The sequence below is a fragment of the Ursus americanus genome, chromosome 2 (genome assembly GCF_024610735.1).
Source record: "Ursus americanus isolate L20-20 chromosome 2, mUrsAme1.1.p, whole genome shotgun sequence".
Taxonomy (NCBI): Eukaryota; Metazoa; Chordata; class Mammalia; order Carnivora; family Ursidae; genus Ursus; species Ursus americanus.
In genome coordinates this window covers 16,196,247-16,219,669 of record NC_142128.1, presented here as the reverse complement: position 1 = coordinate 16,219,669, position 23,423 = coordinate 16,196,247, and the positions used below count along the sequence as shown (strand labels likewise).

The window sequence follows — 23,423 nt, the reverse complement described above, 5'->3', positions numbered from 1 at the left end:
CGGGGGGGGGGGAGGGGGTAGGCGGGGCCGACAAGCGGAAGTGGGCGGGAGCTTTGCCGGCCGGGGAGGAAGGCAAAGTTTACCCGAGCAATGCAGGCGAAGGTGGAGGAGAAACATCTTGCAAGGGTTCTCTGTGGGTGCTAATGACAGGGGACGCCAGACAGGTTAACGGTATATACTGGGCTATTGGCAGCTTGGGGCCAGATCACCAAGAACTGGAAGGCGGGGGGACAGAAGAAGGGCCATGGCAAGCTTTGTAGTACCCAAATCCGCTTATATTCCACCACATTTCCCTCCGTAGCAAGGAGTGAATGAAACTCCCTCCATCTGTCTTGGGAAGCTTTTCAGGGAGCCCCACGAAAGGTGTCGCTAAAGTACCGAGGCCAGAGCAGCAGAACGCTTTTTTTCCTCTTCTGCTTTCAGCCAGTATGCACCGGAACAATTTTTGCAGCTCTTGCCGGAAGTGTGGCTAAGACTAGTGCAAAACAACGCCGCTCTTTGACCCTCCTGGGCGGGGTCAGAGTGGCTTTCGGCTACCTCTCCCTTAGCCCCGGAAGTGTGTCTGTGTAGAACTGCTGCTTGGAGGCGGCACAGGAAGCGTTCTGGAGGCAGAGGTTTAGAGGGGAACCTTTTGCGGCTAGGACACTTCCTGTTTCCTAGTAACAATAGGAAGTGTCCGCGGAGCTGGGGGTAGATTCTGGCTCCGGCCAGCTGCGCCCTCTCTCCTCTACCTCTTTCCTTCTCCCTTTTCTCCTTTCCTTCTTTCCCTCCCTTCCCGCCTCCCAGGAGCCCTGGCGAAGTGTGCGTGTGTGGGAGCGCGAGAGCCCCCCACAGCCACCCCTTGGGGCGCGCGGCTGCAGTTAGGGTGAGGGTCCCAGTGCGCAGGCGCGCTCCCGTTCGCGGTCCCCAACGGACTCACCCGCGGCGGGAACGAAAAGGGGCCACCCGAGCGAGGTAGGGGTCCTGAGAGGAAATTGGTCGAGGAGATGAGTGAGGCGAGAAGACCTGGTTGGTGGTTGATCAGGAGAAGGGGGTCGAGCGAAGGGGCTTTGTGAGGCGAGAAGTCGGGGAGCAGGTTCAGTGAGGGGGTTTAGATCCGCAGATAGGAGTTATATGGATAGAGGTCCCATGGGAGTGAAGAATCAAAGTCAGCGAAGGCCAAGGTGATGGAGGAGGCATAGGGGTCTGCTATGGAGAGAGTGAGGGCTTCGGAAAGAAGATTGCCCGAGTCATTGGGTTTGCTCCTGTGTAAACTGGGGTAACAGGCGCTGCAGTGTGTTTCGAGGATTCAGTGACACAACGAATATTCTTTACTTAGCACAGTGCCCCGCACATGGTAATGCCCACTTAGCATGCGTCGATGCCATCATAAATATTTTAAGAGGAGACAGGAGAAAAAATGAGAAAGGTATAGTGAGGAGATGTAAGAAAGAAAAAGGTAGGGGGTGAAGAACAACCAGAAACGAGTTGGAATTTCCAAGATTGACAAGATAATGGTTCAGGGGAAGTAGGTGAAGGAAGTGGCCAAGAGAGTCTTTTAGAAGAGACCTTGTGACCCTGAAAGGAATAGGGGAGGTGGGGGAACAAGCCAGTCCTTTCTCTGAAGAAGGCTCTAACCCTACCTCTGAGGTCCTCAGCTGTCAACGGGAGAAAAAGGCTGTTTTTCAGTGTCTCTAGGCTACTCTGTTTAGCTGAGGGGTCAAGGAGAAAGGATTGAACTTCTCACATTGAAGGTCCTAGAAAAGGTTCAGGTTTCTTTTTAAGAGGTCACAGGAGATAGGTTGGTTGGTTGTTTCAGAATTATACAGAGGAGAGGGTTAGAGACAGCAGATTTTTTTGGATCTGGTCTGTTGAGTAGAGGTAGGTAGGTCTGTGATCAGAGATAGGTTGCATTCCTCTAGTTTAGTTCCCTTATCTATATCTCTAGGGATGAGTTAGGCCTAGGGGAGCTTCCATATTTGGGGAGCTTGTATGCAGCGAGGCCTTAAATGATGGGTGCTTTCAGATTAGATTTAGCAACAAGCAGGTCCCTGGGTATTACTACTTGGGGAACATCTCTGTGACCTCTGATGAGCTTGTTGCTTACAGAGCCAAGAGGCAAAGTTAACTCAGGCCTTCCTTCTGACCACCACCCCCTCTTCCTAGACTTGGTCCCACCACCAGAGGAAGATGCTGCTGCCACCTGCCTGGTCTTCCTGAACCTCCAGGTCTCTGCCACACTGCCCCATGGAGGACACGCCCCCCTCACTCAGCTGCTCCGACTGTCAGCGCCACTTTCCTAGTCTCCCGGAACTGTCCCGGCACCGCGAGCTGCTCCATCCATCTGCCAAGCAGGACAGGGAGGAGGCAGACAGCATCCCTCGGCCCTACCGCTGTCAGCAGTGTGGGCGGGGCTACCGTCACCCAGGGAGCTTGGTCAACCACCGTCGGACCCACGAGACTGGCCTTTTCCCCTGTACCACCTGTGGCAAGGACTTCACCAATCCCGTGGCCCTCAAGAGCCACATGAGGACTCATGCTCCTGAGGGCCGCCGTAGGCGCAGGCCTCCCCGCTCCAAGGAAGTCATTCCACGCCTGCGGGGGGAAACATCTTCTGACTCTAGGGACCAGAGGCTCAGCCCTGGGGAAAGCTGGACGAGCCAGAAAAAACATGCCGAAGAGACATCTGGCTGTGAGTCTGGGCCTGACCCTAGGGCAGCTCTGAGCACCTGGGAAGATCTACCCACCAGAAAAAGAGAAGGCTGGGAAAGCCAGCCAGATTCTGAGGAGGGTGCAGAGGGCTGGGGGCCCACTACCAATTCTGCCAGAGCCACCCCGCTCCCCACCCCAGCCAGCAGCCTCCTTAGTAATTTGGAACAGTATTTGGCTGAATCAGTAGTGAATTTCACAGGGGGCCAGGAGCCCACTCAGTCACCTCCTGTGGAGGAGGAACGGCGGTACAAGTGCAGTCAATGTGGCAAGACTTACAAGCATGCCGGGAGCCTCACCAACCACCGCCAGAGCCACACCCTGGGCATCTACCCTTGTGCCATCTGCTTCAAGGAGTTCTCCAACCTCATGGCTCTGAAGAACCACTCCCGACTCCATGCCCAATATCAGCCTTACCAGTGTCCCCACTGTCCCCGTGCCTTCCGGCTCCCCCGAGAGCTGCTGGACCACCAACAGTCCCATGAGGGTGAAAGGCAGGAACAGCTGTGGGAAGAGAAAGGGATGCCCACCACCAACGGGCACACGGATGAGAGCAGCCAGGACCAGCTCCCGACTACACAGATGCTGAACTGCTCCGGGGAGCTCAGCACCTCTGGGGAGCTGGAGGACGGTGGCCTGGAGGAGTACCGGCCTTTCCGCTGTGGGGACTGCGGCCGTACTTACCGCCACGCTGGGAGCCTCATCAACCATCGCAAGAGCCACCAGACAGGGGTCTACCCCTGCTCCATCTGTTCCAAGCAGCTGTTCAATGCAGCTGCCCTCAAAAACCACGTGCGGGCTCATCACAGACCCCGGCAAGGGGCTGGGGAGGATGGGCAGCCATCAGTGCCACCAGCTTCCCTGCCCGTGGCTGATGCCACCCACAAAGAGGAAGAGGTCCCCACCGCTACCCTGGACCACCGCCCCTATAAGTGCGATGAGTGTGGTCGGGCTTACCGCCACCGGGGGAGTCTGGTGAACCACCGCCACAGCCACCGGACAGGAGAGTACCAGTGCTCACTCTGTCCCCGCAAGTACCCCAACCTCATGGCCCTGCGTAACCACGTGCGGGTACATTGCAAAGCTGCTCGCCGCAGCGCAGGCCCAGGGGCTGAGGGTCCCGCCAGCCACCTCAAGGTAGAGCTCCCTCCCGACCACGTGGAAGCAGAGGCAGCCCCACATACAGACCAGGGGCAGGGGTGCAGACATGGCGAAGGGGCTGCTGATGTCCCCCCAGCAGCAAGTAGGACAGCAGCACAGATCTGTAGCATGTGCGGGATGCTCTTTGAAGACCCCGAGAGCCTTAAACGTCACAGGCGGACCCACGGGCAAGGGGAAGACAGCAGACCGGAGACCAGGGTGTCCCCGCCTCGGGCATTTGCCTGCCAAGATTGTGGAAAGAGCTATCGCCACTCAGGCAGCCTCATCAACCACAGGCAGACCCACCAGACGGGGGACTTCAGCTGTGGGGCCTGCGCCAAGCACTTCCACACCATGGCCGCCATGAAGAACCATTTGCGACGCCACAGCGGGCGGTGGCGCAGGCAGCACCGGAGGCGGGCTAGCAGTGCTGGCGGTGGGGGAGAAGCCAAGCTCCCGTCGGGTGGGAGCTGGGCCCAGGAGCTGGTGGAAAACAACGAGGGCCAGGACTGTTCGCACGACCCTTCAGGGGGAGGTCCTAATGGAGCCGAACGCAACTTGGAGAGTGATGGGAGCCGTTTGCAGGCTGAAGCTGAAAGGGACAGATGTGGGCTTGAGCAGGCCAAGGCCCAAACCCAGGGTGACAGAGAGAGCAGGGGTACTGAGGAAGGACTGGAAAGGAAGGAGGCCTGTTTCCTAGACAACTTGGACATCCCAGGCGATGGGGAAAGCGATGGGACTCGCTTCTGTGATGGTCTCACTGGGGTGGATGAGGACCAGAAACCAGCCACTGCCCAGCCCGGCTTCCCTCGCCATTCTCCCGACGCTGTCACTGGCTGGCAGGCTGAGGTCTCCCACACGTGTTCTGACTGTGGACATTCTTTCCCTCATGCCACTGGGCTGCTGAGCCACAGGCCCTGCCACCCACCGGGCATCTACCAGTGCTCCCTCTGCCCGAAGGAGTTTGACTCTCTGCCTGCCCTGCGCAGCCACTTCCAGAACCACGGGCCCGGGGAGGCAGCCCCGGCACAGCCTTTCCTCTGCTGCCTCTGCGGCATGATCTTCCCGGGACGGGCTGGCTACAGGCTGCACCGGCGCCAGGCCCATGACTCCTCTGGCCTGACGGAGGGCTCGGAGGAGGAGGGGGAAGAGGAGGGAGCCGCAGGGGCGGCCTCCACCCGGAGCCCTCCCCTGCAGCTCTCGGAAGCAGAGCTATTGAATCAGCTGCAGCGGGAGGTGGAGGCCCTGGATGGAGCTGGTTATGGGCACATCTGTGGCTGCTGCGGTCAGACCTATGACGACCTAGGGAGCTTGGAGCGTCACCACCAAAGTCAGAACTCCGGGAACACCACAGACAAAGCTCCCAGCCACTCAGGAGAGTCAGGTGACGCCCTGGGAGGGGTTGCAGGGGGTGACCGTGTCTTTGAGGGCACGGGGACCTCTCTCTCTGGGGACGGTGGGGACACAAAGTCTGGAGAGGGAGCAGGTGCCATGGTTGTAGACAGCCTCTGCATGCTGGGTGAGGAGAGTCCGCCGGAGGCCCAACCCCGCCCCTTCCGCTGCAACCAGTGTGGCAAGACCTATCGCCATGGGGGCAGCCTGGTGAACCACCGCAAGATCCACCAGACCGGAGACTTCACCTGTCCTGTCTGCTCCCGCTGCTACCCCAACCTGGCTGCCTACCGTAATCACCTGCGAAACCACCCACGCTGCAAAGGCTCTGAGCCCCAGGTGGGGCCCGCCCCAGAGGCCGCAGGCGGCGGAGAGCCTCAGAACGGGACAGAAGAAGGGCTGGGGCCCGCAGACGTGGGAAAGTTCCAGGAAGAACTTAAAGTGGAGCCCTTGGAGGAGGTGGCAAGGGTGAAAGAGGAGGAGTGGGAGGAGGGCACCGTGAAGGGGGAGGAGGTGGGGCCGCGGCTGGAGACCGCGGAGAAGAGCTGCCAGACCGAGGCCAGCTCTGAGCGGCCCTTCAGCTGCGAGGTGTGTGGCCGCTCGTACAAGCATGCCGGCAGCCTCATCAATCACCGGCAGAGCCACCAGACCGGCCACTTCGGCTGCCAGGCCTGCTCCAAAGGCTTCTCAAACCTCATGTCCCTCAAGAACCACCGGCGCATCCATGCGGATCCCCGGCGTTTCCGCTGCGGCGAGTGCGGGAAGGCCTTTCGCCTGCGGAAGCAGCTGGCCAGCCACCAGCGGGTGCATGCCGAGCGGGGCGGGGGCGCCCGGAAGCTTCCTCGGGAAGATCGGCCCTTCAGGTGTGGGCAGTGTGGGCGGACCTACCGCCACGCCGGCAGCCTCCTGAACCACCGGCGCAGCCACGAGACGGGCCAGTACAGCTGCCCCACCTGCCCCAAGACCTACTCCAACAGCATGGCCCTGAAGGACCACCAGAGGCTGCACTCCGAGAGCCGGAGGCGGCGAGCAGGCCTCTCCCGGCGGGCAGCCGTGCGCTGCGCCCTGTGCGGCCGGGGTTTCCCTGGCCGGGGATCCCTGGAGCAGCACTTGCGGGAGCATGAAGAGGAGACCAAAAGTGGTCAGAGGGGCACAGAGGGCAGTGAGGGGAACCTGGCCGATGACCAGGGACTAGAGGACAGAGCGGGGGGTCCTGAGTCAGTTCGCCAGCTGGAGGATGGAGCCAGGAGGCTAGGGGAGCAAAGTCAGAGCCCCATCAAGGCAGCAGATTCAGAACCCACAGGGCTGGGATCCGGGGACACGGGGAATACAGAAGGGAGGCAAGGAGATGGGGGACCAGTGAATCATGGGGGAGATTGGGTTTCTCGGAGTCATGTGCTGACCAAGCCAGAAGATGAGTCAGAGAACAGTATCCCCAAGAGTCCTTGCCATCTTGGCAACACCCAGCCCAATGGTCCTAGTCTGAGTCCCATGGATAGCTGGGACAATGGAGACAGCCGACCTCCGCTCCAGCCAGAGACTCCTCCCTTTTCCTGCAGCCGTTGTGGCAAGACCTACTGCCAGTCGGAAGGCCCTTTGAACCACCACAGCACCCCCAAGACAGACCCCCACCATTGCCTGCTCTGCTCCAAGGAGTTCTCGAATCCTGTGGCCACTAAGAGCCACAGCCACAACCACATAGCCGCCCAGACCTTTGCCTGCCCTGACTGTGGTGACACCTTTCAGTCCCGTCATGAACTGGCCAGCCACCTGCACACTCATGCCAGTGGCCTCGGTCAGATGCCACCCCAGATACAGGAGGCCACGGGTCCTGAAGGTGGGGTTGTGGAGGATGAAGTGGATACCCCTGACCGAGGGGAAATCCAGAAGTCCCCATCAGAACCCCCCAGGGCCCCAGGAGAGAATGCGGGGAGAGCTAACGGGGGCCAAGGAGTAAAGTCCACAGTGGCTGAAGACGAGGAACGGCCCTTCCGCTGTGCCCAGTGTGGGCGGTCCTACCGCCATGCTGGTAGCCTGCTGAACCATCAGAAGGCCCACACCACTGGACTCTACCCCTGCTCCCTCTGCCCCAAACTTCTGCCCAACCTGCTGTCCCTTAAGAACCATGGCAGGACCCACACAGACCCCAAGCGCCACCGCTGCAGCATCTGTGGCAAGGCCTTCCGGACAGCTGCCCGGCTGGAGGGGCATGGGCGGGTCCATGCACCTCGGGAGGGGCCCTTCACCTGCCCTCATTGTCCCCGCCACTTCCGCCGCCGAATCAGCTTCCAGCAGCACCAGCAGCAGCACCAGGAGGAATGGACAGTGGCCAGCTCTGGTACGGGGGCATGAATGGCTTGGGCAGAGGACCGAAAGGTCCCAGGGGAAGCGCGCACAGAGTGGCGGGAGGGGGGGGCAAGGAATGACAGGAGAGGGTCACATGGCTTCCAAGAGGTATCAGGTGGGCAGGGGGGCTTGGATATGAAGAAAACTCGTTTGAGGATGCTGCCTTGTGAGGGCTGAGATTGGAGCCCTGGGTCCGGTCAGCAGCGTGGTGGGTTGGACAGTGGGCAGGGGGGTAGGGTGAGGGCAGAGGCAGCTGTTTGCAGGAGTCAGAGAGGAAGGGGCTTTTTATTTGGGGAAGGGAGGCAGCAATCTGGAAACTCCCCTGATCCAGCCAGTAAAGGAATGATTTCTAGAGAAAAAAGGGGTCTAGGTGGTGCTCTTTCCTTGAGGCAGGGAGCAGGAGAGTGAGGAATGGGGCATGGGAGGCACCCCCAGAGTAGACTGCCCTGTGGCTCTTGTTGGCCCCCAGCTCCCTGTCCCTCTTCCCCGCGTCTTGTCTCTGGTCCCCCTCCTCATTTCTTGGAAACTAGACCTTTGGGCCTTTGCTGCTAATGCTGCCCATGTCTCTTCTTCCCCTCATGAAACCTTCCTTCTCTGCTGCGCATCTCCCTTTTTAGGAGCCAACCCAACCACTCTTTGTACCCTCCTTCCCGCCAACACACCTTTAACTGGAGGACTGAGTCACAGATAATTGTTTCTTTGAAGCCAGGCCCAACTGTAGCAACAACAGTCATTAGCCCCTATCTCCCGTCCTCTATCAGGGGTAATCTCCATGGAAAGTCACTCCACCAGGCGCAGCTGGAGGATGAAGCTGCGGGGGAGTGGGGCAGCCTGTTTCCTCAACCTGTTCCTGAGCCCTGGGCTCACGCCTTCTGCCTCCCCGAGAGATCTGCAGGCTGCCTCCCAGGACCCATTCCATTTAGTGGCCCCCAGGGGTGGATGTCCCTGAGATGACGGGTCCCTGACCAGAGATTGTCAGGGAAGGAGAGGATGGTGGGTGAGAGTCCCCTGAGAGAGCTGATGAGATGGCTTTCAGGATAAAAGATTTCTTGTGACCTCAAGGGAATGAGCGAGAAGCCAGTTAATCAGGCCTGGTAAAATAATGGGGAGTTCTCATGCAGGCCTCTGGGGCCATGGGGGGCATGGCAGCAGGATGGCCTGCAGGGCTAGGGAATGGGGTGCAAGCTGTGTGGGGTTTGCTGCCCTCAGTCAGTGACCTCCTCTCTTTCTCCCCAGGAGCCCCAAAGGCACCAGCAGCAGGGAGAGGGGACTTACTGCCCCCTCCTCCCACCCCCACGACCTCACTTCTGGATCCTTCACCCCGGTGGCCTGCAGACCTCAGCTTCTCCCTCTAAACTTCAAGTCTCCAAAGATCAGAATACGGGCGGGGTGGGGGTGGGGGGCGGGTTGCAGGGAAAGGCTTGATCTCCATGTTTTGCTCAGGAGTAGTTAGGCGTCCCCATCTCTTACTGTCCTCTCCCACTGTGCAGAGGACCCAGATCTGGCTTCTTGCCCAAGGAGGGGGTAAGGCATTCCTCGTGTCCCTGTTCTTGAAGGCTCTCCTTTCCCCAGCCTTTGTCACTATGCTCTTCCCTATGATCAGCCCTGCAAGAAACCCGGTGCCAGGCTCTGCCATGACGTGGGGCCACCGTCACCAGCCAGATTCCAACACAGCAGGGAGAGGCCAATTCAGAGAGCCACAGGTGGGGATCTTGCCTGTGGAAGGGGAGCCTTTTGCTACAATTTGTAACTTATTTTCTAAAGTCTATTTTGTAACAATTTATTTAAGTTTTAAAAAAAGGAAAATTGCTCCCCCCGAAAAAAAACGAATTTTCAAAGTAAGTGGCTGGTGTGATCCTATCTGAGGGGATGAAGACTAGGGAAGGCTGGGGACGCCTGCGTCGGACAGCAGGGCTGGGCGTGGGGGGCATCCACCGGCGACATCTCCCTGTCCTGCAGGGTGGGGAGTGAGGGCAGCTGCCGGTCCCGGCAGGCTCCTTCCCAGAGCCCACTGGGCTGTTGGGCCTGCCACAGTGCCTGGAATCACGTGTGGGTGGGGGGAATGGGAGAGGGACAGGGGCGGTGACGCAGAAATTGTCTCACTGTGTCTGCAGCATCCCAGAGCCACCTGTCAACAGCCAGCTGGTTTGCCTGTCAGGAAGAGGAAGGAGGGTGGGGTTGGCCTCGTCCCCAGAACTTTCCTCCCTCCCTGAAAGGAAGAGGAAGAAGGTACTGCTTAACCCCCATGACAGATGAGAAAACTGAGGTCTGAAGAAGTTGAGAGGCCTGCTGCAAGTCACACTGACGAAGAACCAGAATCTCGTCCACTACCCCACCCAGGGCAGCTAGAGGTGGGTCAGAGCAGACCTTTCCCTGGATTGAGAGAGCACGGGTCTGGAGAGGGAAGTGTCGGCAGGGAGAACCTAGAGCCACATACTCGTGTTGGCCGAGCAGCTTCCAGTCTCGGCCTCGGGCTCCGGCTCCTCAGCAAAATAGACCTGCCAGTCCAGACTGCTGACCCAGCTCTCATAGGCGGGAAGTGCCACGAAGACTGCAGGCCTTGCGGGGCCTTGGCAGGCATCTCCAAAGCTGTGTAGCCCAGCCAGGAACCATGTGCCCCTCACCTCGTGCACCAGTGGTGCCCCAGACAGTCCCTGTTAGGGGTCAGGCGACAGTGGGTGACTTCCTCTTCTCCCCCAGGAAGCTGTGGGGGCAGAAGGGGCTAGGGGCCAGGCTGAGGCCCTGGCCGTTGGGAACCAGTTGACAGAAAGGCCCCATTTCAAGGGAGAGGCAGGCCTGGAGGCCAAGCCTGGCAGAAGGGCTGTTCGTGAGTTACAGCATAAAGCTGCCGGGGGTCTGTGGGGTGAGGTCCGGGGGACAGGGGCTCACCTCGCAGTGGGGCGGCTCACCCACAACACTGGTACACACCATCCCTGGCAGAATGGGGACGCTGTCGCTCCCAAGAGTTGCATGCAGCCGGCTGCAGGCCCTGGGTCCCAAGAGGGTCACGGGCACTGTCTGAGGGGTGCCGGCGCCTGCAGGGCAAGGGAAGAGACCCCGCTGCCGCAGCCGTCTCTAGGACGTCTAGATGTCTCTAGACGTCTCTAGACATCTCTGTCCTACATACCTGCTCCTTGGCGGGGCAGCCCCAGGACCCAGCCACGTTCCCCATCAGGCAGATGGTGGTCAGAATAGGGCAGGCAGAGTGGCCGAAGGCTGGGGCCTAGTGTCACGGGCTGGGCCAGCAACAGGAGGGCTACATCATAGCCCCCCTCGGGGTGGGTGTAAGCCCCATGCAGGATGAGCTGCTTCAGGCCCCGCTCCTCTGGTCCGGCCCCCAGCCCGATGCTCCACTCCTCTGGGGTCTGGCGCCTGTGCAGAGGCAGCGTTGACAGCATCGGGTGGCAGGGCTGCCGGCAAGGGCGGGGGGCACAGAGGCAAGAGAGACATGGCTCACCCGATGAAGCAGTGGGCAGCAGTCAGCACGACCTCCTCTGACACCAGGGCTCCGCCACAGGCCAGCTTCCCCTGGTGCTTCAGCCTGGCATCCCAGGGCCACGGGGAGGGGGCTCCTGCCCGGGGGCCTTCTCCCCTCAAGGATCCACAGGCTGGAACAGACGGGATGACATCACCGGCCTTCTTGCTAAGTGCTCACTGCATGCCTGGCCCTGTGCTAAGTACTTCCCACGTACTATCAAATCCCCACCATATCCTTTTAAGTTGGATTTTGTAACCCTCGTTAGCCAGGTAACCAAAGTCGCAGAGAGGTTAAGTGACTTTCTAGCTCAGTAACTACAGGCAGGTGGCCAACTCGAGACTCAAAAGCCAGAGCCTAAGCCTTTAAACCCTGATGGTCTAGCCTCATGGGAGTGGCTGTGCACATCATTCTCCCACCCTATCTGTCTGCACCCCTCCGGGCTTGGACTGGCCCCAGAATTTCTGGCTCTCTAGGACGTCTCCTACCATCAAGACACAGCTTCTGTCCTAAGAATTCTTTTGCATGCAATCTGCACGTTAGTCAGCCCGGCATCTCAGGGCCATGGCTAGAATTTTGAGTGGGAGCCCTGGGCCTGTCCCATCTCCCTGGGTCCCTGCTTGGAAACGTGCAGCTTACTCCCACAACCTTCAGGTGGATCTCCGATTCCTCTTCTTACCTAAACTCCAAATGCACAAGATACTAAAGTGTCTATGCCTCTCAGCTCTAAATGGGGCTGTTCCTATCTTAAGGGCTGAAAGGGGCCTTAAAAGCCCCCTAATTAGCCCTGACAGTGTGTGAATGCCTTGTCTCAATTCTCTATTCTGAGCTGAAGTTTGCTTCACTGGGCTTCTATCTGCTGCCCAGAAGTCCTTCTGCAGGCCTGGGTGTCCCCACCTGTCCCACTCCTAACGCCCCCTGCTCATACCTACACAGCTGTCCTCGTCACTGATCTCCGGGGTCTCTGGGTTCTGGGTCAGGAAGGCCGCCCCCTGAGCACGAGCCTGCAGCCAGGAACTGTGAGCAGCCGCGCTGGTCAGCAGCACAGGGGTATCTTCTTGGGCACAGCTTGACGCAAAGCTGATGATCCCAGCCTGAACCCAGTGTCCGTCAGGCTCACGGCACAGCACGGGGCCCCCCGAATCTCCCTGGAGTCAGGCAAAGGGTAGACACTTGAGCCCCAGCCATGGGCAGACGCCTCTAACAGCGGCTCTTCCACCCATCCCTATGGACTGAGCCCCGAGCCCAGGGCTAGGCCCCCCTCCCATTCTGTTCCCTTGTCTCCCCCATCAGACCTGACAGGGCCCCTGCACCCCAGGCTGGGCGCCCCCACACAGCATCCCAGGCCGAGCGGGGCTGCCCAGCAGCCGCTGGTGCAGCCGGTTGTAGAGACAGTTACACGTGGGACGGCTGATGAGACGCAGGCGCAGATTCCGCAGAGCCCTGGGAGCTGGTAAAAGAAAGGGGGTTGGTGGGGAGCGAGGGAGATTCAGCGGAGGGACCGTTGGCAGCTGAGGCTGGGTGACCTCGGGCAAGCATAGTGCCTCTCTGGGCTTCAGTCTGGGCCAGCACTTACCGCCACTCGTGTCCTGAGCCCAGCCAGTGGCCCAGCAGGAGGTCCCAAAAGGAAAGCGATGGGTAGGTTGGGGCAAGCAGAGGGGCGTGTGGGCCATGGGGTGGGCAAGTCGTAGCAGGGCCAGGTCTGAGCCCTGGCTGTAGTGGTTATAGGCCCTTGGCAGCTGTAGAGCCATCACCCCTACCTCCTCGGCCCCCGGGCTCAGCCCCTCACGTTGCAGAGAACCCAGAACAACTGACCAGGAGTTCAGTTCCGTCATTGCTGCCCTGGAAAGGGAGGGACAAAGCCGAGGCATTGAACGCAAAGGGGGACAGTGACACCATGGGAGACACCACCGGGTAGGTGAAAGATGGACAGAAATCAGCCCAGAGCTTTAAGCAAGGTCCTCCCCTCGCCCAACCTCCATTTTCTCGCTCGTAAGGCTTCTACCACGAAAGGTTCAGATGAACGTGATAACGTGTACCCAGCCCATGGCATATTCTCAGTCAATGGTACTTTGTTATTCTAGGGGCAGGGGTCAGTTTTACGGAGTTTGGGGACATGTCACCCACTCCCCCCAAAAGCCAGAAACTCTGCTTTACCTCAGCCATGACTCACTTTTCAAAGCAGTGAGCGGCAGTGAGGACCCAGGTGTCCGCCACCAGGGACCCGCTGCAGATGTGGACCCCCCGCCTCCTCACGCTTGCTTGCCACGGCCACTCGCCAGGTACTGTGATGCCCTCCCGAGGCTCAGGGGGGCCGGGGCCACGCTGCCCGCACGCTGTAAAGGGGGGTGGATCAGACTGACAAGAAGACCTCTGTCCTGCCCCCACCACAGGCCTGACCCCATGTCCCTAGAGCTTACCGTGCTGAGCTGCCTGAAGACCTGGGAAGAGAGAGACACAGGTGAGACGGGGGAGCCTTACTTGCCTGGCCCAGCCTTGGTGGAAGGCATAGGTTTTGGGGGACAGGCCCTGGGTCCTTGCCTGTGACTGTGTGGCTACCCTTACCAGCCCCTCCCAGAATGAAAATATATGAGGTCAAGAACCAGCTTTTATTGGAAGCTTTTCAGAGCGTACAGCCAGTAATTAATTCTCCTCCTTCAGCTGTGCTCAGCACTCCCAGGCCTGAGAAGCAGGGCCAGGGTTCCGCTTGGGACCAGTCCAACCCTCCTCCAGGCTTCAGAACCCCCAACTCCAGCCCCCGCCACTGAGTCAGGGAGGCGGCCTGTATATGTGGAGAGCATTAGTTTAATTGGGCCCTCAGCTGTGATGCCTAAGAGGAAGGATTAGAGGCCCACGTCATGTCCAAGGCGGGGGGGAGGGCTCCAGGAGATGGGGACTCACCCCACCCCTGTTCTGACGCCTCAGACTCCCCCACCTTTCCAGAATCTGCCAGAAACCCTACCAAAGGCTCCCCTGCCCTGCCTCTTTCCCATCACAGGCCCATCAACATCTGGGCCAGGAGCGGCCAGGAGAGATGGGACATGGAGACGGGGAGAAAGAGCCAGAGGGCTCCCAGAGCCTGCCGAAGGTCATTCTGGAAGCAGAGAGGCAGAGAGGGGCACAGGGCACACAAGGCACAGTGACTACAGACACAGACTGTAATCTGGCCCAAGAAAATCCCACCCGCTTGGACACGGGGGGCCACATAACACCTCCCCTGCTCCACAGCCAGACACAGTCACAGTCACATCAGTGCAGGCGGAGTGTCGCCCCGCAGGCACGCGCCCTCATGCACACCGAGCTGCAAGGCTGCTGGGACGGAGGGTGGCCCCTGATCACCCACCGTACCACTCCCCGACCCGCTCCAGCACGGGAGGCTCACCCCACCGAGCTGCAAGGCTGCTGGGACGGAGGGTGGCCCCTGATCACCCACCGTACCACTCCCCAACCCGCTCCAGCACGGGAGGCTCACCCTCGATGAGGACCGCAGCTCCCAGGATGAGCAGCCCCGGCCCCCAGCTCTGCTTCATGCTGCACCGGGCCACTCTGTCGCCCAGGCTCCCGTGTTCAGAGAGGCCACCTGGGTCTCCCTAGCCCCACCTCTGCTCCGCCCCCAGCCGGCTAAGAGTCAGGTGTCCTCGCTTTTCCTCAGGCCCGGAAGGGAGCCAGCAGCTCCTAGCTCTGGGGCTGTGCTGTGTGACCCTGGGCGATTCACCACCCCTCCGTGGGGCTCAGCCGTAGCCAGACTGCGTGGGTTCAAATCCTAGCTCCCCCGGTTACTGCCCGAGTGACCTTAGACAATTAGCCTGTCTGTGAACTCAGAACTGCTGAATGTGAACATGCTTGGACCAGAGCCTGACACAGAGTAGACTCGCTCCCAGCCTGGAAGCTATCCTCTGGGAACTGGGGAGGGCACCGTGGGCAGAGCCTCCCAGGTCTCACTTTATCTCAGCTTCCCCACTTCTCTGCCAGGCCCACGTGCAGGTGGGTCTCACACACCTTCTCCCACCTTGCTTCAGAGCCATGTGTGCAGGGCTGGGTACTGAGGGCCAGGGCTCCCTGCTGCTTGTTGGCACCAAGACTGACAAATCTCAACACCTCTCTGCTGCCTTCCCAGGGACCAGGGTTACAGGGGTGCCCGCCTTTCTGGCAGGTGGTGGAACACTCGGTCGGGAGGGAAGAACACGCGGGGCACACCCTTTTTCTCTTCCCCACTTCTAACTCAGGCCAGCCCAAACTGCTCAGGAACCCTGACCCCAACACGGAGGCAGCTGTGTTAAGAGCACAGACATGAGGGGCGCCTGGGTGGCACAGCGGTTAAGCGTCTGCCTTCAGCTCAGGGCGTGATCCCGGCGTTATGGGATCGAGCCCCACATCAGGCTCCTCCGCTATGAGCCTGCTTCTTCCTCTCCCACTCCCCCTGCTTGTGTTCCCTCTCTCGCTGGCTGTCTCTATCCTGTCGAATAAATAAATAAAATCTTAAAAAAAAAAAAAAAAACAAACACAGACATGAGCCAGATGGCCCCGGTGGATCCGAATCCCGAGGGCTCCTTAACCCCCTCCTCGGCACCAGCCATGCGACCTTAGGTAAATTACTTACCCTCTCTGTACGGCAGTTTCCTCATCAGGATGGGGAAAAGAGCATCTATCTCATACAATTGGATATATGAGGGTTACATGAATTAACGTACGTCAAGCAGTGCTTGGCATGAGGGTAGGTGCTTAGTATATATTAGGAAAAAGAAAACAGAAATACTCAAAATGTGTCCCTGGTCCTCCAGGGTTGCCAAGACTGGCTTGGGGTGGTAGATAAGGCAGCTGGAGGGTTAAGGTTAGACCATAGGAAGAACTTCCCGGCTGGCATGCACAGAACTAGAAGGGTAGTTTGCCCTCGCAAGTGTGCACTTGGCCCTCCCAGATGAGAAAGTCTGGCTCTCGGTGAGCAGCAAGGACAAGCTGCCAGCCTGTTTCTTGGGGGGTGGGGCTGATGGCACCCCAAGTCTTAACTGACTCCACACGCTGGAGAAGGGGACTAACCATCCTTTCCAGGCAGGCCCTCTACTCTCCTTCTGACTCACATCCTTCTAGTCCAGAGGAGGCAAGACTGGGGGAGGCCCAACACTAGGGTCCCTCGCAGACAGATGGCTCAGACTTAGCCAGTTTATTTAAGAAATTTTATTGCTCAGAACCTTTCCTCCTTGGGCAATGGCAGGAACTTTGGAAACCAGCCCTTGGGGACAGAGCCAAAGGCACTAGCGTGGAAGAGGGTGTGGCACATTTGGTCCATTGCCCTGTGTGGGAGTATGGTGGGGTCAGGTTGCAGACTCTTCTAAGGACCCAGACATGGCCCCCTTGGGCAGGGCTCACATGGCAAAGCAGAGCATGAGGTCAGCCTGGCCTGGGTGAGGGCTCAGTGCCCTTTGACCTTGCCCTGTGGTTCCTGGACCTTCCGGAAGCTGAGCACCACCAGGCCCACATTGATGGCATAGGTGGTGATGCAAACGATGCAGAAATCATAGAGTACGAAGAAGAGGATCCAGGCCAGGTAGACAGAGCCAACAAGAGACACCAGGGAACTCAGCACCAGCAGGATAGATGCCCAGCGGGCCCGGAGGCAACCTGCAAGGCAGACAGGGCTCAGGCATGGGCTTCAGGGACTGGCCATCTCTAGAACACTGACTTGACTTCATGGTACCACCCAGACCTCAGGGGCTGCTGGGGAAGACTCTCTAAAATGAGAGGCTCTGATGGGCCTTAGCAAGGCCTTGGTTCTCCTATCTGTTCAATGATCCCTGGAACCCAAATAGTGAATTTTCCGGCTGAGCTCTGCATGTGATGAAAGAGAAGTAGTCCTTGGAGTCCCCTCAGAGAGTAACTTCTGGGTCTTTTCCACAAAAGTGGAGTCCTAGGAAGTCTTTAAGTGCCCTTCTGACTCTGACAGTACCTAAACCAAGTGAGACTTGTTAGTTCCCACCCCCAGGGTGCTCAGTGATGAGCAGCTGGCCTCGGCTGTCTGGGTCACCAAGATTGCAAGAGAAGGGGCTGCGCTGGCCAAGGGGGAGGGGCCTGTCAGGAAGAGGTGGGGCCTGCAGGGAAGGGGCGGGGCCACTCACCTAACAACAGCTGTAAAGTGTAGAAGATGCAACCGAATATGCTATTGGATTGATTGAGGATGCTGTCCTGGCCGAGCACATGTTCCACCAGTCCGAAGCCCCGGCCCCACCTGGTGGAGGGCAGGACCCAGGTCAGGAGTGGCAACCCAACGCCTTGGCCCTGTCCCAGAGGGGTGATTTCCAAAAAGCCACCAAGGTTGTCCTTCCCCCTTCCCTCCCCACGCCCTCCTGAGTCCAAGGGTCGATGTTCCCGGCTAGCCTTCCTTTGGCCACGTCAGGATTCCATGTCACTGTCCCTGTCCTCCCCTATCCCAAGGCCAGGCCATGGCTCCACCATATGCCCCTCTTTTCGTCCTAGACCTTCCATAATTCTTAAGATGGCAAGGAAGGTTGAATGGTTGACCTTGCTTTACTGGGAATCAGGTGCAGAATCTCTCTGCCCTGGACCTCTAAATCTCCAGCTCCCTGGCCGCCTACACCGCTCCTCCGTATTCGGTCAAGCCCAGGTCCTCAAGCGTAGACCTGGCCACGTTATCCCCAGTCACGGCCATCCTCAAGACCTCAAGACCATCATCAGTCCCTATACACTATCCCATTCCTCCTTCTACCCGGTTACCGTTATTCCTTGACATCAGGATGTACGCGCTGCTCCCCAGAATAACCACCGTGCCCAGCACTACCTGCACCACCGCGCAGCCGCCGCAGGCCCCACACACCTATCTCGGACACACCGTTTCCCCCAGGCAACGCCCCCCTCGAGCAGCCCCGCCTCCACGCGCCCGATCCCAAGCCCCAGAATCCTCTGGCGACCTGGCCGCCAAGACGAGCAGCCCAGCCGCTCAAGCCTTCCACTCCCGCGCGCACCTGGAGGAGAAAACGCGCGAACAGCTGATGGCTGTGCCCACGTCGCAGAGCGCGCGGTAATCCCGGTCGCGGGCGCGCGCCGCCTTCACGTGCAGCGCGTAGAGAGAGAGCACTAAACCCGCCAGGCACAGCGCGAGCCGCACCCATCCGGGGTTCGCCCAGGTAGCGCCCATGTCTCCTGATCCCGCCCGAGGCACTAGCCCGCAGGGAAGCGGCCACGGAGCAGGGGCGGGGCAGGGTGTGGCCACGCCTTCTCCCGCCCCTCTGACGGCCGATTGACCTCCCCGGTCTCGCACTCCCTGATCCAATCGGTTGTTCCTACGACTCTGATGGGCGTGCTGTGGCAAGGAGGGAAAACAGAGAGGAACGCCGGGATTGGAAATCCAGAGGAGGGGACGGGGGTGATTACAGAGCACACGGCCCGTCAGGCATAATGGGAGTTGTAGTCGGGACGGCCGCAATGCCTCAAGGGAAATGGATTCTCCGAGTTTTTAAAAATTACATTCATGTGGCTAACAGGATAGCGTTTACGCTATGCCAAGCTCTGTTCTAAGCTTTGGAACATCCAGAAACTACGGACCGGCGGACCAGGGAATCCAGCGAATACTGCGATCCGATCAAGAACCAGCATTGCCACTGAAATTATTATTTCAGATACTGTTAGGACTATAATCTCCAATCGTCGTCATAGCTTGCTCAGCTACTCCCTCCTGCCCATCAGCGCCGCCTGCAGGCCAGTGTCTGTCTGTTTGTCTGTCTCTCTCTCGCCCTTAAATTGCCAGCTCCCTTACCGCCGCCGACATTATCCTGACCCCTGTTCCGTCGTGGCAAAACTGAGTCTGGATCAACCCAACGGTCCCTCTTTTCCAAGCCTTCGGTGGGCTAGCCGCGCTTTCGCTCGCAGACATCGCATCTATTGATGACCCAACGCTCCTATACCTCTGCTTCCTTCGCATCGGCACTGAAACTTGCTTCTCTTTCCCCATTTTAGAAACAGTAACAAATCTCCCTTCACAATCAAGTTTTGGGGAAGATTTTACACTTCCAGTATTTACTTCCTCACTTCTTCCTTGCTGCCCGGCACACCATCAACTGGCTCCTGCCCCCAAACACTCCCCTGATAACTAATGGCTGATGTCACCAGGATGGTAAATCCAAACGGGTATGTATATATATAGTCATCTCTACACCCAACGTGGGGCTCAAACTCAGGACCCTGAGATCAAGAGTCACATGCTCCGGGTGGGGGGATGGGCTAGCCCTGTGATGGGTATTAAGGAGGGCACGTCTTGCACGGAGCACTGGGTGTTATATGCAAACAATGAATCATGGAACACTACATCAAAAACTAAGGATGTACTGTATGGTGACTAACATAACATAATTAAAATTTTTAAAAAAAAATCACATGCTCCTCCTACTGAGCCCGCTAGGTACCCCTCCAATGGATATTTTTGAGTTCTTATCATGCTTGACCTCTCAGCAGTATTAGTCAGTATTGAGCACTCCTGCCTGGGAACTTCCTTTCTCTGGATTCTGTGGTATTTCACTCTCCTGTTGGCTCTTCTCTCTCTCTGGCTGCGCCTTCTCAGACCCACTCTTCTTCCAGGCAGCATGCTCAGCAGAATAATGGCTCCCAAGGATGCCCATGTTCTAATCCCCGGGACTGGTGGGTATGTTAGGTTCCATGGCAAACAGGAATTAAGATTGCCGATGGAATTAAGTTACTAATCTGTTGACTTTAAAACAGATTATCCTGTGCAACCAATATAATCTCAAGGCTCCTTGAAAGTGAAAAAGGGCAGGGGAGAAATGAGAAAGGGCAGCAGAAGAAGGGAGTCAGAGGGAGGTGTGACTATGGAAGGAAAGCACAGAGAGGAGGCAACGTTGGTGGCTTTGAAGATGGAGGAAGGAAGTCATGAGCTAAGGAATGTTGGGTGGCCTCAGAAGAAGGAAAAGGCAAGGAAATGGATTCTGCCCAAAAGTGTCTGGAAAGGAACTGGTGATATCTTGATTTTAGCCCGGTGAGACTCTTGTCAGACTTCTGAACTGCAGAAGTATAAAAGAATAAATGTGTGTTGTTTTAAGCCACTAAATTTATGGTAACTTATTAAGCAGCCTCAGGCCTGTGTCTTTTTTTTTTTTTTTTTTAAGATTTTATTTATTTATTTGACAGAGAGACAGCCAGCGAGAGAGGAAACACAGCAGGGGGAGTGAGAGAGGAAGAAGCAGGCTCCCAGTGGAGGAGCCTGATGTGGGACTCGATCCCTGAACGCCTGAACGCCGGGATCACGCCCTGAGCCGAAGGCAGACGCTTAACAACTGTGCTACCCAGGCGCCCCTTAGGCCTGTGTCTTATCTCTGTTATCCTATGGGGTCACATCAGCCCTAGTTAGTGCTGGAAGAGACTACATACAGAGTGCTGTGAATCCCAGAAGGTCAGAATCATTGAGGACGTAATGCTGTTCAACAAATCATCACCAAAAAGAATGGCTTGAAACAAAAATGGTTATTTTATTTTCTCTAACATTTTAGAGGTTGGAAATTTGGGAAGAGAATTTTGGCTGAGAATTCCGGCTCCCACACTTGCAGTCAGGTGATGGCTAAGGCTGAAACGACGGGAGACTGAAGTAGCTGAAGGCTAACCTCTCAATTATTTCTCTTTCTCTTGTAGTCTCAGGATCCACGTGGTCTCTCTGCAGGGGCTACTTTGGGCTTCCTCACAGCATGGCAGTCTCCAGACTACGATAGCCAGCTTTCTAAATTGTCATGAATGATTCCCGTTTTCTAGTATTCATATCATTCATTGTGTCATCTCTTTCCGCACTAGATAGGGCTAACCTGAGCCCGTAGGATAATCCAGAAATTATGGTGTGTCGCTTTCATGGTTAAGTCATAAAGATATTGTGGCTTCCGTCTTGCTCCCTCTTAGATCGCGGGCTCTGTGTGAAGCCAGTTGCCATGTTACGAGGACACTCAGGCAGCCCTAGGGAACAGACCACTTAGTTAGGAAGTGATGACTAGTCCCAACAACCAGCATGAACTTGCCAGGCCTGCGAGAGAGCCACCCTGGAACTGGATTCTCCAGCACCCATCAAGCCTTTAGATGGCTGTGGTTTTAACCAACATCTTGACTGGAACTTCATGAGAGATCCTGAGCCAGAACCACCTAGCTTAGCTGTTTCCAGATCCCTGACCCAAAGAAACTGTGCGAGATACCAAACATTGATCGTTCTGAGCTGCGATGCCATGGGGGTCGTTTGCTACACAGCCATAGCAGATTGCCTAGCAGCAGAGAGAACAGCCAGTGAGAGGCTCTGAGGCGGAACGTACCTGGTTTGTTTTGGGAGCAACAGGGAGGACAGTGTGGCTGGAGCCATTGCATTGGTGGGCCGGGGGGTAAGGACGGAGAGGAAAGAGGGGGACAAGTCTTGTAATCTTTCTGTAAAATGATAATAATAATAGTGCCTACCTCAGAGAGTTGCTATGAAGATGAAATTAATACAACATAGGGCTCTTAGAAGAGTGCCTGACCAAGGCTGAACTCTGTGTGTTATGAAACCCCTGGGTGCACGCCCACCCTCCGCCGCTAGGTGGCAGCAACGAGTTCAGGCCGATCGCTGGTCAAGCGAGCCGGGGTTAAATGGGGTGAAGTCCTGCCCAGACGCCTCCCGCCTCTGTGCTACTACAGCTACCCTCTCCGGGACACGCCGCGGCCACGTGAGCACCGAGTTCTGGCACGCTGCAAGCACTCCGAGTCCTTTGCTTCTCTGCGCATGCTGTCCTCCCCACCGGAACCAACCCCCTCACCCCCCCCACCCCCCGGGCTTAAGCCGTGCCTGCCTCCAGAGCTGAGTGGCCGGCCTTCTGGCCTCGCTCCAGGACAGTGCCAAGATGCTGGAAAAGAAAGGGAGGGAATGGTGTGGGGATGAGGGGGCACAGAGGAAATCCAGAGACTCAGGGAGCCCTATCCTCATGGTCTACGCAGACCTTCCCCCAATTCCTCAGGCAGGCCAGCCATGGTAAAGGGTCCTACCTCTGCTGAAGTTTAAAGACAGCCTTTGGGCTCCAAAGATGTTGCCTGCTTCTTTTAATCCTTTTTTAATTTAAAATTTAAAAGACAGGGATGGCCGGGTGGTTCCGTTGGTTAAGCATCTGCCTTTGGCTCAGGTCATGATCCCTGGGTCCTGGGATCCAGTCCGACATCAGGCTCCCTGCTCAGTGGGGAGTCTGCTTCTCCCTCTGCCTGCCGCTCCCCCTGCTTGTGCCCTCTCTCTCTCTGACAAGTAAATAAATAAAATCTCTTTAAAAATATTAAAAATAATAATAATAAATTAAAGTTAAAAAATATTTAGAAAATACATAACCATGGTAAAGAAACATCTGATCAGTACAAATGCAAGTACACACACACACACACACACACACACTGTAAAGTCCCTCCTCCATCATCTCCTGCCTGGAAAAAATAAATTGTTTTTGCACTGGTCTCTCTGCATTTGCTCTCACCAACACCCAGTCTCCCAAACACTGCAGCCACAGGGTTCTGTCTAAGGAGCAGATAAAATTAAAACCCTTCAGTGACTTCCTACTGTCTCAGGACAAATTCAGACTCCTTGCCCTTCATGATCTGGTTCTGGTCACCCCATTCAGCCCCTCTCCTTCCTAGACGCCACACGGCTGTAGGTATATTCTCAGATTATCCGGGCTACTCTCTGTCTTGTCACGCCCTTGCCACTATGGCTTGGGGCCCTGGCCACGTCCTACTCATGCTGCACCTGTACCAATGTCCGAGACCCTATTTGATGCTTCCATCCCGTGCAGCCCTCATCAGGATTTATGACACTGAAACTGTCTTCCTCTGTGGGTCAGAGAAGGGTCTACTTCTTTGATTCAATACCCAAGCTCCCCTTCTGCCACAGAAAAGTCACCCAATCAGCGTGACAGGCATGAATGAATAATAATAACATACTCACATAGTGCTAATTCCATGCCTGGCACTGTTCTAGGTACTTCACACATATAAACTCATATACCCACACAACCCCAAGGTTGATACATCCTAATTATACCAACACGGAAATTAAAGCATTGAGCAGTGTAAGTTGCCCCATATAGTAAAAGTGGCTGAACTAGGGTTTGAACCAGCAGTCTGGCTTTCCACAAATGAGTCAAGAAATGGAAGGAGAAGGATGGGACCACAGGGAAGGGAACCAGGTAGGGTTTGGATGTGTGCTTCACATCTAAGGGTCTTCCCAGCCTCTCCCATTTCGCTCCCAGGAAGCCCGTTTTATAAAGCAGGAGACAGAGACCCTGGGAGACCACAGATAACTCCGAGAGAACTGTAGAGGGAGCCGTGGAATTAATTTGGGGGTCCAGGAGCAGGGGCGTAGCTGGGATGGTCT

General features: G+C 57.1%; 3 protein-coding genes and 1 long non-coding RNA gene across 14 annotated transcripts; 1 reads left to right on the top strand and 3 right to left on the bottom strand.

The window, feature by feature from the left end:
- The first annotated feature begins 30 nt into the window (after positions 1-30).
- ZNF646 (zinc finger protein 646) lies at positions 31-15,543 on the top strand. 6 transcript variants are annotated; one of them, XR_015727048.1, is made up of 5 exons: positions 31-954; positions 2,146-7,558; positions 8,803-13,323; positions 13,435-13,502; positions 14,040-15,543. XR_015727048.1 is itself a non-coding variant. In XM_045786051.2 (3 exons), exons 2-3 carry the CDS (start codon positions 2,227-2,229, stop codon positions 8,919-8,921), a joined length of 5,451 nt encoding a protein of 1,816 aa, XP_045642007.2. In that variant the 5' UTR covers positions 31-954; positions 2,146-2,226; the 3' UTR covers positions 8,922-15,543. The 6 variants fall into 6 exon arrangements, 2 of the variants coding, with proteins under 2 accessions (XP_045642007.2, XP_045642008.2); XR_015727049.1 differs by having other exon boundaries at positions 8,803-9,269; positions 9,681-15,543; XR_015727044.1 differs by having other exon boundaries at positions 13,435-15,543.
- PRSS53 (serine protease 53) lies at positions 9,331-14,571 on the bottom strand. 5 transcript variants are annotated; one of them, XM_087868564.1, is made up of 11 exons: positions 14,514-14,571; positions 13,462-13,482; positions 13,215-13,377; positions 12,618-12,883; positions 12,337-12,491; positions 11,970-12,189; positions 11,024-11,174; positions 10,694-10,938; positions 10,456-10,601; positions 10,004-10,220; positions 9,331-9,775 (listed from the first exon to the last, which is right to left on the bottom strand). In XM_087868564.1, the coding sequence occupies exons 1-11, from the start codon at positions 14,569-14,571 to the stop codon at positions 9,666-9,668; spliced, it is 1,752 nt and encodes a 583-aa protein (XP_087724690.1). In that variant the 3' UTR covers positions 9,331-9,665. The 5 variants fall into 5 exon arrangements, 4 of the variants coding, with proteins under 4 accessions (XP_087724690.1, XP_045642014.2, XP_045642012.2 ...); XM_045786058.2 differs by lacking the exons at positions 13,215-13,377; positions 13,462-13,482; positions 14,514-14,571 and having other exon boundaries at positions 9,331-9,717; positions 12,618-12,912; XR_015727052.1 differs by lacking the exons at positions 13,215-13,377; positions 13,462-13,482; positions 14,514-14,571 and having other exon boundaries at positions 9,331-9,717; positions 10,476-10,601; positions 12,337-12,912.
- Positions 15,544-16,201: 658 nt separating the features above from the next.
- On the bottom strand, positions 16,202-18,289 carry VKORC1 (vitamin K epoxide reductase complex subunit 1). 2 transcript variants are annotated; one of them, XM_045786059.2, is made up of 3 exons: positions 18,019-18,263; positions 17,155-17,264; positions 16,202-16,660 (listed from the first exon to the last, which is right to left on the bottom strand). In XM_045786059.2, the coding sequence occupies exons 1-3, from the start codon at positions 18,189-18,191 to the stop codon at positions 16,452-16,454; spliced, it is 492 nt and encodes a 163-aa protein (XP_045642015.1). In that variant the 5' UTR covers positions 18,192-18,263; the 3' UTR covers positions 16,202-16,451. The 2 variants fall into 2 exon arrangements, with proteins under 2 accessions (XP_045642015.1, XP_045642016.1); XM_045786060.2 differs by lacking the exon at positions 17,155-17,264 and having other exon boundaries at positions 18,019-18,289.
- Positions 18,290-20,512: 2,223 nt separating this feature from the next.
- Positions 20,513-21,827, bottom strand: LOC148110483 (uncharacterized). Its single transcript, XR_015727054.1, has 2 exons — positions 21,352-21,827; positions 20,513-21,004 (listed from the first exon to the last, which is right to left on the bottom strand). It is a non-coding gene; the product is annotated as an uncharacterized LOC148110483 (long non-coding RNA).
- Positions 21,828-23,423: the final 1,596 nt, after the last annotated feature.